This window comes from Odocoileus virginianus, chromosome 29 (genome assembly GCF_023699985.2).
Source record: "Odocoileus virginianus isolate 20LAN1187 ecotype Illinois chromosome 29, Ovbor_1.2, whole genome shotgun sequence".
In the NCBI taxonomy this organism is placed as follows: Eukaryota; Metazoa; Chordata; class Mammalia; order Artiodactyla; family Cervidae; genus Odocoileus; species Odocoileus virginianus.
Genome location: NC_069702.1, coordinates 25509375 through 25524829, shown reverse-complemented (window position 1 = coordinate 25524829; position 15455 = coordinate 25509375). Strand labels below are relative to the sequence as shown.

The following is a 15455-nucleotide window of genomic DNA, read 5'->3' as shown; positions in this document are numbered from 1 at the left end:
TGACCCGGGGCAGCCGGATTTCCGGCACCCGGGACCACGGGGCGGAAGCGAAAGGAGGCGCAGTCTCCGTTGTCGTCGTTAGCTGCTGCCTTCACCTCTAACGGTAATAATTCTTAGGTTGCCTCCCCTTTTCCCCCCATCGCTACCCGCCCACACCCTGGGGGCGGTTCGGGGCGAGGAGGACTGCAGCGGCGCGGAGACGTCCGGTGACCCCTGGGGAAGGGCCGCTTTCGGCGGCCGCAGCGACACCTGTGACAGTGAGGCCCCTCCCTCCCCCGGCAGCGGCCGTAGCCTTGAGAAAGGGGCGGAGCTCCTGCCTGGCCTCCCGGCTGGGAGCGAATCCTGGCGCGCGCGCGGCGACGGCCCAGCAGCCAGCCGCTCGTCAGCGACCCGAATGCCTTTTTGTCCCCTTCTTCATTACTTCCTCTTCATTCCTTCAGTAGAATATTAACACTTACTATGTGCCAGTCACCAGCTACACCATGGGAACGAAAGTGACCAAAAACAGTTCTGGGAACTCAGACTGGTGAAGGAGAAAGAGTCCACAGACACCCTGAAATAAATGTAGGTTTACAGCTTGGAGAAGTGCTAGGAAGGGGAAGTGTGTGTTGCCTGAGAGCTAGTACTAGAGGGAATCTGACTTAATCGGGTGTCAAGGAAGGTTCCCCTGAGGAAGCAACGCTTGAGCTGAGAGCGCAGAAGGAGCGTTCTAGGAGGCGTCAGGGTGCCAAGATCTGGTGATGGAGGGAACGCGCGCCTGTAAGAAGCGGTGGGAGGGAAATGTACCCGCCCCCGAAACTGACCTAAGGCCTAGCTGAATATGACCTGCCTTAAGTTAAAGAGCCAAACCCCTAGAAAATTTTATGAGCAGAGCTGCGGGTTTTGAAAGAAAATATTTGCCTTTGGCTTTCTAACCTCATGTAATGTTACGTAGAACGTTCTGGGAAAGGTAAATATGTACCCCTTAGCTTTGACGTTACTGACGCTTGCCTCCTTAATTTTCTTTCAGTTCTGGGATGAGTTGCTGAAACCATGGTGAAATGTTGCTCGGCCGTTGGATGTGCCTCTCGCTGTTTACCGAATTCCAAGTTAAAAGGACTGACATTTCACGTGTAAGAGTCAGCTGTAGTTAAGCTAAGTACTTTTGACTGTTAAAAGAAGCAAAAGACAGGTCTACTTAAATCTGTAATTTTGCAACCAGTTGCTCTACCTCTGAGCTATACCTCCTAGATCTTCAATTTTGAACTTTAGTTAACTTCTTTTTTAATAACCTTTTTACTTGAATTTGAAGTGACAATAATAATTTTACATTTTTATAATTAGTGCAGAAGCTTAAGATACCTGCAAAGGTACAGACTGATTAACAAAAATATCATCAAACCTTTTTGCTAATAGTACTACTTTGCATTTTAACATACCTTCAAAGAAATTGTGTTGTTTACATGTAGTTTACAATCCAAATCAAGGATCTTTGCTCAAATATATTCTGTCCTTTAGAAATAAATCAACCTTATGTTTATGTTGATGTTTAAAAATAGATCAGGCTTATGTTACAGAGGAAAAGGTATAAATTACAACTTCAGACCAAGTTTAGCTGTACTGCAGATAAATTAAGATGGTCCTAATTTAGTATTTTAGTCATTCTTCTGACAGTATAGGAAAGAAGGAGCAATAAAGTTTAATAATTATTCATTTGCTGAAGTTTTATTTTGTTGCTTTTGTGCCAGGCATTGTGCTATGTGCCAGAGAAAGCATCTGCTAACTACTTTGCTAAGTATAAGGAAATAAAAAATGAACACATGTACCCCACTTTATTCCAAAAAGGACTTGAGCCAGCTGGGAAAATTGGAAAAGATATGGCTATTAACCTCCAGATCTCAAAATCGTTCTGCTCTCCAAAATTCCAAACTCCGCAGGTGTTCTCTGCATTCATTCACTAAGCATTTATACCCTTGTTTTGTATTAAATGTTGTACTAAACTACTTTTTGATGCTGATAGAAGAATGGAACTACGAGTGTCTCTGTTCATCTGGGATAAATTCATCAGATAGGAAAAGGCCCAAGTGATATTCTTCATCATCTATAGATGAGGAAAAACCTTCAGTTGTGAATTTTACTCTAAGGTATTAAATGCCTTTGGAAGCTCTTCTTCTTTATAATATGAGAGAGAATTAAATGAGGGCTATTTGCCTGCAGCATTTTGGTACAAAAATCTGAGTATTAAAACTGAAAGTTATAAAGCCATAAATCGCAGTGGTTTCCTAAATATTCCAGTTCCCAAGAGTAATAACAAACCAGTTAATCAATTTAGGCACAGCCTTTTAATTCAGGTATATGTGTTTAATTTTAAAATACTGTATGTATTTTTTTCTAGATTCCCCACAGATGAAAACATCAAAAGAAAATGGGTATTAGCAGTGAAAAGACGTGATGTGAATGCTGCAGGCATTTGGGAGCCTAAAAAAGGAGATGTGCTGTGTTCAAGACACTTTAAGAAGACAGATTTTGACAGAAGTGCTCCAAATATTAAACTGAAACCTGGAGTCATACCTTCTATTTTTGACTCCATATCTCGCTTACAGGTTTGTTTATCAGATGCTGCTTACCATCATTACTCACTTTTTATGGACTATTTAAGAACCTTCACCACACTTGCTGCCATTTTTTACTGTTTGCTTATTAATTTGAAAACCATTCTTTTTTAAGTTTTTTTAGATGTGTAAACTGCTGTGTAAGCTTTTGTAATGAATAGTAAGAGTGTTTTACCAATAGCCCCTCAGAAATGTTAATATCTGAACCTTACTAAGGTTTGGTGAAGCAAACTTGAGTTAGTATAGCTCAAGATTTGGGTCTAAAATTTTGAGGAATGTTAGAGTTGAACTGAAGTTCCAAGCTGGCAGTGCTCCTCACACTGGAGCAGAAGTCAAGAGCAGAGCCTCAATAGACACAGAGTATACTTTGAGAGCCACATACATTCACACTTAAAGCCTAGGTAGAACTGGAAGGTAGAAAACCAAAAATTAAGAAGAGAAAGAAAGAAGAGGTCAAAAAAATAAAAGGGTTGTTTAAGGAAACTCTAGTTGTATTCTGTGGCTTTTCTCAATGATTTTAGTGCCACCGATGAGCTGCTTCGCCCGCAGTATCTCTCTTGACTTCATATGCCTGAACATGTACTCACTTGCAGAAGCTCTAGAGATTGACTGATTCCAATGTGGAAAATTCAGGGAGAGCCTGTGGGTTCCCACACCAGTAGGAATGAACCTCCATTGAAAGATATCTCCTTCCTGACAGCTGGAAACAGAAGAAGTAGTTCAGAAGATGTCTACTCCCATAGGGTCTTTGGTCACATTTGCAGATGTTCATATCTCAGTACTTGAGTTATAAAGTGGAAACTGACTCAGTTTCTTCCATATTAATAAATGTACAGTATCTTCTGCAATTTGCTCTAAAGGGTTTATTTCCTATACCATGGTGTCATCTGTAATGTTAAGCAGACCTTAAGAAATACGGACATAATAAGTCAAATAATAAATTACTAACTTCCAAAAGTTATTTCCTAATAACAAGGAAATCACAGAATCCAGAAGTAACACTGTTAACACTCTATGTGGATCTTTTCTATCATTTGTATGTGTATATTTGTATATAAATTCATCTATATTTATATATTCTTACAGAACAGAATTATATTGTATATCCTTTTTATTATTTGCTTTGCTCTTTTTTTTTTTTAACATTCATACAGTGCTTACTGTGTGCCAGGCACTAATCTAAGCACTTTACATATATTTTGACTCTTTTTAGTCCCCCAAACTACCATAAGAGTTAAATAATCTTATTCTCATTTGACCACTTGAGAAAATTTAGACCCAGAAAGCTGGAATACATTCCCCAAGTCACACTGCTGTTAAATGGCAGAGGCTGGATTTAAACCCAGGTATTTTAGCTCCAAAGTTCACTCTTAACTATTATAATATTTTCCATGATGTTAAATATTTTTCTACAACAATGGCTTTCAAATTTAGTCTACCTAAATATTATCCAGGGAGCTTGGCTTAAAATGCAGAATCCTAACCCCTTCTCCCAAAAAATTTGATTCAGCAAGTTAGCTTTGGAGTCTAGGATCTGCATTTTCTAATAGGCACCCTGCATGATTGTGTTGCAGCTCAATGGATCACATTTTTAAGAGAAACCTATATGGAACATCAGTTTTTTTTTTTAACTAAACTTTATACTGAAGTCAACATACATATAACAAATGCACACATAAGTGTATAGACCATTGGACTTTCATAAAGTGAATATACTCATGTAACTCCTCTCAGACCAAGATGGAGAAAGTTATCAATGCCCCAGAAGCTTCCCTCATGCTCTTTCCCAGTCCCTACACCTCGAAAGTACCACTATCCTGACTTTTATCCCTGTCAGTTGTTGTAAATGGAGTCATATAGTACATACTCTGTACTGTGGCTGCTTTCCCTCAACATTTTGTTCTTGTGATTCATCCACATCGCAGCATGTGGTACTAGTCCATGTATTTTCTTTGCACTATAATATTTTATTGCATCTGTTGTTGTTCAGTGCTAAGTCCTGTCCAACTTTTTGTGACCTCATGAACTTCAGTGCACCAGACTTCCCTGTCCTTCACCATTTCCCAGAGTTTGCTCAAACTCATGTCCATTGAGTTGGTGATGCCATCCAATTATCTCATGTTTTGCTGCTCCCTTCTCCTCCTGCCCTCAATCTTTCCCAGAGTGAGTCAGCTCTTCACATCAAGTGGCCAAAGTATTGGAATTTCGGCCTCAGCATCAATCCTTCCAATGCATATTCAGGGTTGATTTACTTTAGAATTGACTAGTTTGATCTCCTTGCAGTCCATGAGACTCTTAAGAGTCTTCTCTAGCACCACAGTTCAAAAATATCACTTCTCGCCCAGGCGGAAAAAAAAAAAAAAAATATCACTTCTTCAGCACATGTATAAATAAGCTATAATTTCTATTCTACTGTTGGTGAACTTTGGATTTTCACTTCGGAGCTGTTATGAATGGTACATTTTTGTCCATGCCTTCTGATGCACTTAAATGTACACATTTTTACAGAGTATATGTACATTTCTGTTAGAAATGGAATTGCTGGATCCTAGGATGAGCTTGAGTAGATATCACCATAGTTTTCCAAAGTGGTTTTGCCAACTTATACCCCCACCTTTGGCTTATAAGAGTTCCTATGATTCTATATCCTTCCTCATATTTAGTGATGTCATCTTTACAGAACATTTTTAAAGACCATATAGTGGTTGATCCTATGTGTGGACAATAAATACTTTATGTAATCAATCCTTACTGTTGAATATAGATTATCATCTTTCACTGTTTTAAAAAGCATTATAATGAATATTATTGTAGCTGAATCTATGTACATATCCTTATTTCCCCAAACTAACATCCTGGAAATAAAATAGCTAGATCAAAAATTACACACATTTTAAAGTCATTTTTTGCTTTTGATACAAACCTCTCAAAAGCCCATCATAAAGTTTGTATCAGTCTACTGCCCTACTAATAGTTATGTGTAAAAGTGTTTGTCCATCCTAATCCTCAGTGTAAGTTGTGTTTTTAACCTTTGCTGAAATTGATATGCATAGATGGCATCTTATTCTTTTAATTTATCTTTGAATATTAGTGCATTTATGCATTATTTCCTGTGTTCATTAGACAGTTTTACTACTTCTTTTGTGAATAACTTATTAAAGTCTTCCAGTTTTATCTTTTTCTAAGCTGTTTTGTAACAACAATAGATATTGAGGATATGAATCATTTAACTATGTTGCAGTTACTTTTTGTTCTTTGTCTTTAGTTCTAATTATGGTGTTTGTTTTGTGTGAAATACATTTTTTTAAATAGTCCTATATTTTCTCTTGTGCTGTCTGATTTAAGATTTTATAAATACTTCCCATGTATTTTTCTACTTCCTCATTGTTTTCATTCTTACATGAATTTTCATTATATAGAAATTCATTCTGATTTACTGTTCATAAAGGATATAACTATTTTTCATAATTAGTTCATTTTTCATGATTTATAGCCTTTATCCACTTACTCAGAATGCCATTTTTTATCCTGAAGGATCTTATCTACATGATCTGTTCATATTTTTCTTAGAGAATAGTCTTCTGACCCAAGGCTAGAACCCATATCTCCTGTGCCTCCAGCTTGGCAGGCAGATTCCTTACCACTGAACCATCTGGGAAGCCAAAAGAACAGAACACTATCTTAAATATTGTTACCTTGTAGGATATTTTTAATACCTTGTAGGATATATCTTCCCTCATTATCATTCTTTTTTTTTAAGGAAAATTCATGTTTCCAGGTAAACTTTAAAGTTATTTTAGGGAAGTTCCTTTAAAGTAATCTCAGTGAATTTAAATTTTACTGACTTTTAAAAGCAATTTCCATAAAAAAATAATAATTTTGCTACAAAAAGTTAAGAAGGTTAAAAATTTACAAAAGGACAGAAATATCTATAATGATTGATTAACAGTTAACTATTCTTAACAGGGGAAAAGAGAAAAGCTTCCTTGTAGGAGAAACTTCACCCTCAGAGCCCTTCCAGTTACAAACCACAATCCCAAGCTTGTTGATGCTTCCTCGTGTGTTGAAGAATTCCAGTCGCAGTTCATTTTTGTAAGTAAAATTACTTACTGGGCTAATGTTGATATTTTTAAGATGAACATGCCCTCTCCATTAGGATTAAGCTTTTAAAAATCTTACTGAAAAACTGGGAGTTCAGGTTTTTGAGATGTTTTTAATATGTAATAACCAAAAGTAATACTGCTTCCAAGGGCCATTATAATTTATATATACATATTTAATTCAAAGAATGCTTTCAAAAAATATTTCAACCAGTCCAGTTTAGTTCAGTTGCTCAGTCATGTCTGACTCTGTGACCCCATGGACTGCAACACGTTAGTATGCCTGTCCGTCACAACTCCCAGAGCTTGCTCAAACTCATGTCCTTCAAGTCAGTGATACCATCCAACTGTCTCATCCTCTGTCGTCCCCTTCTCCTCCTGCCTTCAGTCTTTGCCAGCATCAGGGTCTTTTCCAACGAGTCAACTCTTCACATGAGGTGGCCAAAGTATTGGAGTTTCAGCTTCAGCATCAGTCCTTCCAATGAACACCCAGGACTGATCTCCTTTAGGATGGACTGGTTGGATCTCCTTGCAGTCCAAGGGACTCTCCAGAGTCTTCTCCAACACCATGGTTCAAAAGCATCAATTCTTCGGTGCTCAGCTTTCTTTATGGTTCAACTCTCATATCCATACTTGACTACTGGAAAAACCATAGCTTTGACTAGATGGACCTTTGTTGGCAAAGTAATGTCAACCAATAAAACACAATAAATAATTCTTCCCTTTAGGTATTGGTATTGTAGGTTCTATGTGGAAATATCTAATTTTAAAAATAGTTATGTCTTTAGGTTTTCTTGAAGGACTATCATACACACACAGTATTGAAGCTTGCATTTATTTATTCATCTGATTGCTTTTTCATGTTAGAATCAGGCCCTGGAATCCAGATCTGTTTTCCTATCTTAATTACTATATATATATATATATATATATATATATATATAGCTTTATAATAATGCTTAAAATCAGGCAGTGTTTATCAGTGTTAAATCTTCCAACTTTGTTCTTTTTCAAAGTTGTTTTGGATAGTCTTGGTCCTTTGCATTTTTGTATGAATTTTAGAATCACTTCTGATAAATTTCTACAAAATTCCCGCTAGAGTTTTGACTGGGATTCTGTTGAATCTACAGATCCATTTGAGAAGAATTGACATCTTAATAAGACTATTTTAAGTCTTCCAGCTCATCACTTCACATATTTAAACTTTTAAATTTTCTTAGCAGGGTTTTTGTCATTTTCGGTGTATAGTCTTTCATTTCTTTTTTCAGATTTATCCCTAAGTATTTTGTATGTTTGGATGCTATTATAAATGACATTGTTTTAATTACTGTTAGTATATGGAAATAAATTGACCTTTGTATATGAATCTTGTATCTGTCAAACTTGCTTAACTCACATGTTAATTATGAAAGCTTTTTCATAAAGACTGTCAGGTTTTCTACAAAAATAATCATGATGTCTGTCATTAAAGACAGTTTTAATTCTTCCTTTCCAATGTAAATACCTTTCATCTCTTTTTCTTGCTTAATTGCACTACCTTGAACCTCTAAGGGTATACTGAATAGAAGTACTGAGAGCTGATCATTATGCATTGCTCCCGATTTTAGGAGGAAGGCATCAGTCTTTCACCATTGAAGATATTTATATGATGTTAACTGTGGATTTTTCATAATTGCCCTTTATCAGACTGAGGAAGTACCTTTCTATTTTATTCTTTCAGTTTTATTGAGATATAATTGACATACACCACTGTATAAGTTTAAAGTGTACAGTAATAATATAATTAACATTCATCATGAAGTGATCATCACAGTAAGTGTAGATGAACATCTATCATCTCATATAAGCAAAACTAAGAATTAGAAAAAACTTACAATATGTGAGTTGAAAAATATATTGGAGAGAATTAATGGCATGTTTGAAGGCAGGAGGAAAAGGGGACAACAGAGGATGAGATGGTTGGATGGCATCACCGACTCAATGGACATGAGTTTGAGTAAACTTTGGGAGTTGGTGACGGACAGGGAGGCCTGGGGTGCTGCAGTCCATGGGGTTGCAAAGAGTCGGACACAACTGAGTGACTGAACTGAACTGAATGGCATGTTAGATATTTCAGAAGAAAAGATTAGTGAAGGTGAAGATATAGCAATGGGACTATCCCGAATGGAATACAGAGAGAAAAGGGAATATTTAAAAAATGAAAAATATGAACAGAGCATCATTGAGAAGTGGTAAAACTTTTAGATAGTCCAATATACATGCAATTAGACTCTCCAAAGGAAAAGGAAGAAAAGTTGAAAGAGAGGGGAATATTTGAAGAAATCATGGCCAAAATTTTTCCAGGTTTGATAAACTATAAACCCACAGATAAAAAGCTCAGCAATCCCAAGCACAAGAAACATGAAGAAAGCTAAACTAGGCTACATTGTAATCAAATTATTCAAAACCATTGGAAAAGAAAATACTTATGTCTTGATCAATTAACCCCTTTATTATTAAGAAATGGCCTTCTTTATGCCTGGTAATATTCTTTGCTCTGAAATCTTGTCTGATAGTAATATACCCACCGTCAGTCAGTTCAGTCTCTCAGTCATGTCCAACTCTTTGCGACCCCATGAATTGCAGGACGTCAGGCCTCCCTGTCCATCACCAACTCCCAGAGTTTACTCAAACTCATGCCCATCGAGTCAGTGATGCCATCCAACGATCTCATCCCCTACTCCTCCTGACCCCAATTCCTCCCAGCATCAGGGTCTTTTCCAGTGAGTCAACTCTTCGCATGAGGTGGCCAAAGTATTGGAGTTTCAGCTTCAGCATCAGTCCTCCCAATGAACACCCAGGACTGATCTCCTTTAGGATGGACTGGTTGGATCTCCTTGCAGTCCAAGGGACTCTCAAGAGTCTTCTCCAACACCACAGTTCAAAAGCATCAATTTTTCAGCGCTCAGCTTTCTTCACAGTCAACTCTCACATCCATACATGACCACTGGAAAAACCATAGCCTTGACTAGATGGACCTTTGTTGGCAAAGTAATGTCTCTGCTTTTTAATTTAATATGCTATCTAGGTTGGTCATAACTTTCCTTCCAAGGAGTAAGTGTCTTTTAATTTCATGGCTGCAATCACCATCTGCAGTGAATTTGGAGCCCAAAAAAATAAAGTCTGACACTGTTTCCACTGTCTCCCCATCTATTTCCCATGAAGTGATGGGACCAGATGCCATGATCTTAGTTTTCTGAATGTTGAGCTTTAAGCCAACTTTTTCACTGTCCTCTTTCACATTCATCAAGAGGCTTTTTAGTTCCTCTTCACTTTCTGCCGTAAAGGTGGTGTCATCTGCATATCTGAGGTTATTGATATTTCTCCCGTCAATCTTGATTCCAGCTTGTGCTTCTTCCAGCCCAGTGTTTCTCGTGATGTACTCTGCATATACTTTAGTTCTCTGTTATTAGTGTTATCCTAGTTGAAACCTTTAGTTTCAACCTATTTCTGTCTTTTTATTTTCAAAGTGTGTTTTTTCTTGGCAGCATGTACTTTTGGGTCTTGATTTTTTAATATAACTTTGTTATTTATGATCACTGATCTTTTCTATATATAATTTCTGCCTTTTATTTGGATTATTTAAACTATAATAATCTAATGTGATTATCATTACTTTATATCAAATTATCTAATGGGATATGGTTTGGTTTAAATCTGTCATCATACTTATTTCCTATTCCATTTATTCTTTGTTCTTTTTTTCTTTTTCTGCCTTTAATTAATTAAATTTCTTTATAATTCCATCTTATCTCCTCTTTTTGATTAATTCACCATAACTCTTTGTTAATTGCTTTTGGGTCTATAGCATCCATGTTTAACTTGCCACAGGCTACATGATAAGTGAAACTATTCCACTTAGTGTATAATGTACATGTCTTACCATAGTATACTTTTATTTCTCTTCTCCAGCCTTTTTGCTACAGCTGTCATACATTTCACTGTACATATGCTATGAACCACACATTACATTGATATAATTTTTGTTTAAGCTGTAAATTATCTTTTTAAAAGATTTAAATAATAAGAAAAAAAGGTATATGCCACCCATGTAGTTGCCACTGCAGGGCTTTTCATTCCTTTGTGTAAGTCCATATTTCCATCTGGTATCATTCTGTCTGAAGGACTTTAATACTCCTTACAGTGCAGCTATGCAGGTGATAAATTCTTTCAGCTTTTATAAAATCATTACTTAGTCTTCTAACTAGTCATTATTTAGTCTGGAAAAATCTGAACAATCATTATTTAGTCTTCATTTTTGAAAGATATTGACAAATTCTGGGTTGACAGTTTGGGAGTTTGTTGTTTTTAGTTTTTTTAAGATGTTGCTCCACTATATTCTCATTTGCATGCTTGCTAATCAAAAATCTACTCTCATCTTTTTTCTTTGCTAATGGTTTTAAATAATTTGATTATACCATAGTTTAGCTTTGTTCATGTTTCTTATGCTTGGGATTTATTGTTTCTCCATCTGTGAGTTTATAGTTTTTATCAGACTTGGAAAAATTTTGGTCATGATTTCTTCAAATATTTCTTCCTCAACTTTTCTTCCTTTTCCTTGGGGGAGTCTAATTACATGTATATTGCACTGTCAGAAGTTGTGCCACCTCTCACTCATGCTCTGTTCATTTTTTTGTTTTTTAAATATTCCCTTTTCTCTCTGTAGTCCATTCTGGATCATTCCTATTGCTGTATCTTCACCTTCACCAATCTTCTGAAATTTCTAATCTGCCATTAGTTCTCTTAATATATTTTTCACCTCAGACATAGTAATTTTTAAGTCCAGGTGTCCTATTTGATTCTTTTTTTATATCTTTCATGTCTCTGCTTAACTTTCTAACATATACAGTTTTAATAATTTCATTAATATCCTTGTCCACTGATTCTAACATTTGCTAGTTCTGGGTTGGTTTCTGTGGATTGGTTTCTCTGTTATTATGGCTCATATTTTCTGTTGTTTGCATGCCTGGTAAATATTCTGTGCCAAATACTGTAGATTTTACTTTACCGGATGCTGGATATTTTTGCGTCCTATATGCTTGAGCTTTGTTATGAGGTGTAGTTATTTGGAAACAATTTGGCTCTTTCAGGTTTTGTGTTTTTTAGGCAGGACCAGAACAGTGCTCTGTCTCAGGCTATTTGTTCTCCTCCACTGAGGCAAGACTCTTCTGTGTACTCTTCTGGTACTGGCTGGTGGGAGTAAAATCTGTGAGCTCAGGGTACTCCTGATCTTTTCTGGCCACTCTTTCCTCAAGCCTTGAGCAGTTTCCTACACACACATTCTGATCTTACTCAGGGCAATACTTGATAGGGAGCTTCTGAAGATCTCCAGGTTCTCCTCTCTACTATTGATACCTTGTTCTGTAAACTGTAGCCACCTTGGTCTCCCCAAATACTTTGCACTACCTCCTCAACTCTGTCTAACCGGCTCTGCCTGGGTTTCCTCTCCTGGCACTGAGACCTAGAACTCTCTCAAGGCAGTAAGTTGGGCATTCATAAGGCTCATCTCTTTGTTTCCCATCTCTCTGCAGTCTCTGCCTTCCTTGCCTGATGTCCTTATGTGCAAAACTTTTTTATACCTTTTGGCTGTGTGTTGAGGTCTTACTGCATCTTCGTCGCCACACACGGGCTTTCTCTAGTTGCAGTGAGCAGGGGCTACTCTTCATTGCAGTGCACTGGCCTCACTGTGGTGGCTTCTCTCTTCTTGCAGAACACAGGCTCTAGGGCACGTGGGCTTCAGTGGTTGCAGCATTCAGACTCAGTAGTTGTGGCTTGCAGGCCCTAGAGTGCAGGCTCGGTGGTTATGACACATGGGCTTAGTTGCTCCACAGCATGCGAACTCTTCCCAGTCTCCTGCCTTAGCAGCAGATATCCTTTTACAATCAGGGAAGTCCTGGGGTTTTTTGGTCAGTCCAGTCTCTTATTTCATCTTGGCTGAAAGCAAAGTCATTTTCACTAATTTTAAGTAACAGCTTTTCAAAATTATTTTATGTTTATGTGTCAGTGGTGGTTTTGAATGAAAAAAGTATACCCAATAAACATACCATAACCAAAATAAATACAGAGCGCTTAAATTATCCCTTTATAAATCCAAGACCAGAGTCCTCTCTAAATCCCTAACACCCAGCCTGAGGACCTGCTTCAGTGCTTTCCTGTCATCCCTTATAAAGTGAAATATTCATCAAATAAAGCAGTTCAGTTAAAAGGTTAAAAATGTAAGTTAACTTAAACTTAGCAGCCCACAGTTAGGGACCAAAACTGTTATGGTCATTGTGAGTGTCATGCTGCTTTTTCATAAGCAGATGCCTACCTCCAGGTGAGAAGTGCCTTCCACCTACAGGATTCTGCCCTCCTTGTCTATGCCAGACCTTAGACAAAGATGGGGACTCTAGGTACCTGAAATATCCCTGTCCTCTCCCTGTGGTCTTTGAACCTCTTAGTATCACCAACTTAAAAATGTTCTCTAAGCATAGTATTTGCAGAAATAACTGAGGCCTAGTTATAATTTTTTTATCTAACTGCTTGTCTGTTTGGTTTAATAACTTGGTTTTTATGTTTTTAGGAACATAGCTACAGTGTGATGGACAGTCCAAAGAAACTTAAGCATAAATTAGATCATGTGATCAGCGAGCTAGAGGATACCAAGAAAAGTCTGCAGAATGTTCTAGACCGAGAAAAACGTTTCCAAAAATCATTGAGGAAGACAATCAGGGAATTAAAGGATGAATGTCTCATCAGTCAAGAAACAGCAAAAAGACTGGAAGCTTTCTGTTGGGACTGGTGTCAAGAGAGCATAGAACAAGACTATATTTCATGAAATAATTTCATGTTATGTTCTACTTAAAATTGGTAAAATTGATCTTGGCTTTTAAGGAAATAATTCTCATTTACCATCATTAAATAATGTCCATCATTCCATCATTTAGAGTGCCCTTTGGGGCTCTGCAGCCTGATGCATTAGAGTTATTATCCAAAGGCTTTTTGTAAAAGATAGGTAAAAGTGTTGTGCTAGTTATCATGTTTTGGAGTAACTTGTGAGAGTTATGTTTTTATAGACCTAAATTATATGGGCTTCCCTGCTGGCTCAGAGGTGAAGAATCTACCCGCAGTGCGGGAGACCTGGGTCCAATCCCTGGGTTGGGAAGATCCCCTGGAGAAGGAAATGGCAACCCACTCCAGTATTCTTGCCCAGAAAATTCCATGGACAGAGGAGCCTGGCAGGCTACAGTTCACAAGGGTCACAAAGAATCAGACACGGCCAAATGATGAACACTTTTAGACCTAAACTAGTGCCAGGTCACTATTTTAAAATGTTAAGAGATCAGGAAAATTCTGTAGGACTAAGGAAATGATTTTAGATCAGCTACATTAAACTCTAGTAGTCGAAAGTGGACACTTCAGCAGCATCAGATTTTTGGCTTCAGAGGAGTATCTTTGCTTATAACACATGTCCATCTAGAATCCAATTCAAAGTGCTTTTATTATCAATAATACCAAAAGATGTTTTTACAAGGCATCCCATGGTAGTGACCTTGAGAACAACATATGGTGCAGGTCTTTTGGCTTTTAAGGTTCAGAGCCGAGTTAAGAAGACCCCTGATGAGGTCTTATTTTTTCAATATAGTACATCATTTCTCCTCACTAGGAGCACTTTGATGTAAACCAGCATTGCTTTAACAAATATTTAAATAGGATCATAAATCTGATTTTTAAATGGTTACTGACAGTTCTTCTGAACATTTTGTTTCATGACTGTTATTTCATCATAAAGGTATATCTTCAAAATCTGAATGCCAGTAGTAACTGTTTACTTTTAATGCTGTTTTGTATTTTACAGAAAGTAGTATTACTAGCATTTTTTTTAAGGTACAAAATACAGAAGAAACCATTAAAAATAATGATGTGGCTCTTCTAGTTAAAATAGGAATTAGAGGGTTATAATGTCTTCCTTTAATTAGGAGACAAGATTACTACCTGAGATTTCATTTAGAGAAATAGATAAGCAACAATTTTAGAATAGCTTCTTACTGAATTTACAGAAGAATAACTTTTAGTTATTTTCTGACTGATCCAAGAATCTGAAATTTAAGTTTATCTCCTGATTTCTTAGTAAAAACAACTGAAATGAGTCATAAATACTGTGGGTTAGAATAAAAAATACTAGCCCCAAAGCAAATTCTACTTTGAAGCATGTGTATATAGATAAACTCCATTCATATGTCTGTGCTATAATAGTTAGAATTTGAATCAGTTATTTCAATATGTTAACTAGAAATGAACTACATTTTGTGTTAAAATGTTCATTATAATTTTATTTGTGTTATATTAATATTAGTAATGATACGGTCACTTAAATTTTTTATATTCAAGAAATATATAATTCATGTTATATTTTTATGTAAGATTCCAAACCTTCCCACTAAATGGGATTTTACCCACATTTGAAAGATTAGCATTATGCTAAGAAATCACTGAGGTGCTATCTTTTTACTACCTTTAAAGTGTTTAGCTACCCATTATTTATTTGAGTTATTTAATTTTGCATTCATGGTGGACACGCTAATGGAAGTTGGGGTATGATCTTAGGTTTTTAAAGTCAGTGGGCAATGGAGAAAAGTAAAAGGATATATCCAAACAACTGTGTGTCCAAATTCTAGATGTCTCCTGGCTGCTTAAATCAAGCCCAGTAGACCTTTCCGAGAGTCAGTTCCCAGTTTCTGCCTCA

The 15455-nt window shown here is 36.8% G+C and overlaps 1 protein-coding gene across 2 annotated transcripts; it reads left to right on the top strand.

Moving 5' to 3' along the window:
• Positions 1–2: 2 nt before the first annotated feature.
• Positions 3–15368, top strand: THAP6 (THAP domain containing 6). Of its 2 annotated transcripts, none has more exons than XM_020904129.2 (5): positions 3–103; positions 1010–1112; positions 2375–2582; positions 6558–6683; positions 13293–15368. In XM_020904129.2, the coding sequence occupies exons 2-5, from the start codon at positions 1033–1035 to the stop codon at positions 13545–13547; spliced, it is 669 nt and encodes a 222-aa protein (XP_020759788.1). In that variant the 5' UTR covers positions 3–103; positions 1010–1032; the 3' UTR covers positions 13548–15368. The 2 variants fall into 2 exon arrangements, with proteins under 2 accessions (XP_020759788.1, XP_020759786.1); XM_020904127.2 differs by lacking the exon at positions 3–103 and adding an exon at positions 327–564.
• Positions 15369–15455: the final 87 nt, after the last annotated feature.

Bases quoted from the DNA above. Each gene is read 5' to 3' on its own strand.
- THAP6 (XM_020904129.2), top strand. From the start codon at position 1,033: ATGGTGAAATGTTGCTCGGCCGTTGGATGTGCCTCTCGCTGTTTACCG. The intron at 1,113-2,374 runs GTAAGAGTCAGC...ATTTTTTTCTAG, and splicing joins AAAGGACTGACATTTCACGT to ATTCCCCACAGATGAAAACA. The intron at 2,583-6,557 runs GTTTGTTTATCA...TATTCTTAACAG, and splicing joins ACTCCATATCTCGCTTACAG to GGGAAAAGAGAAAAGCTTCC.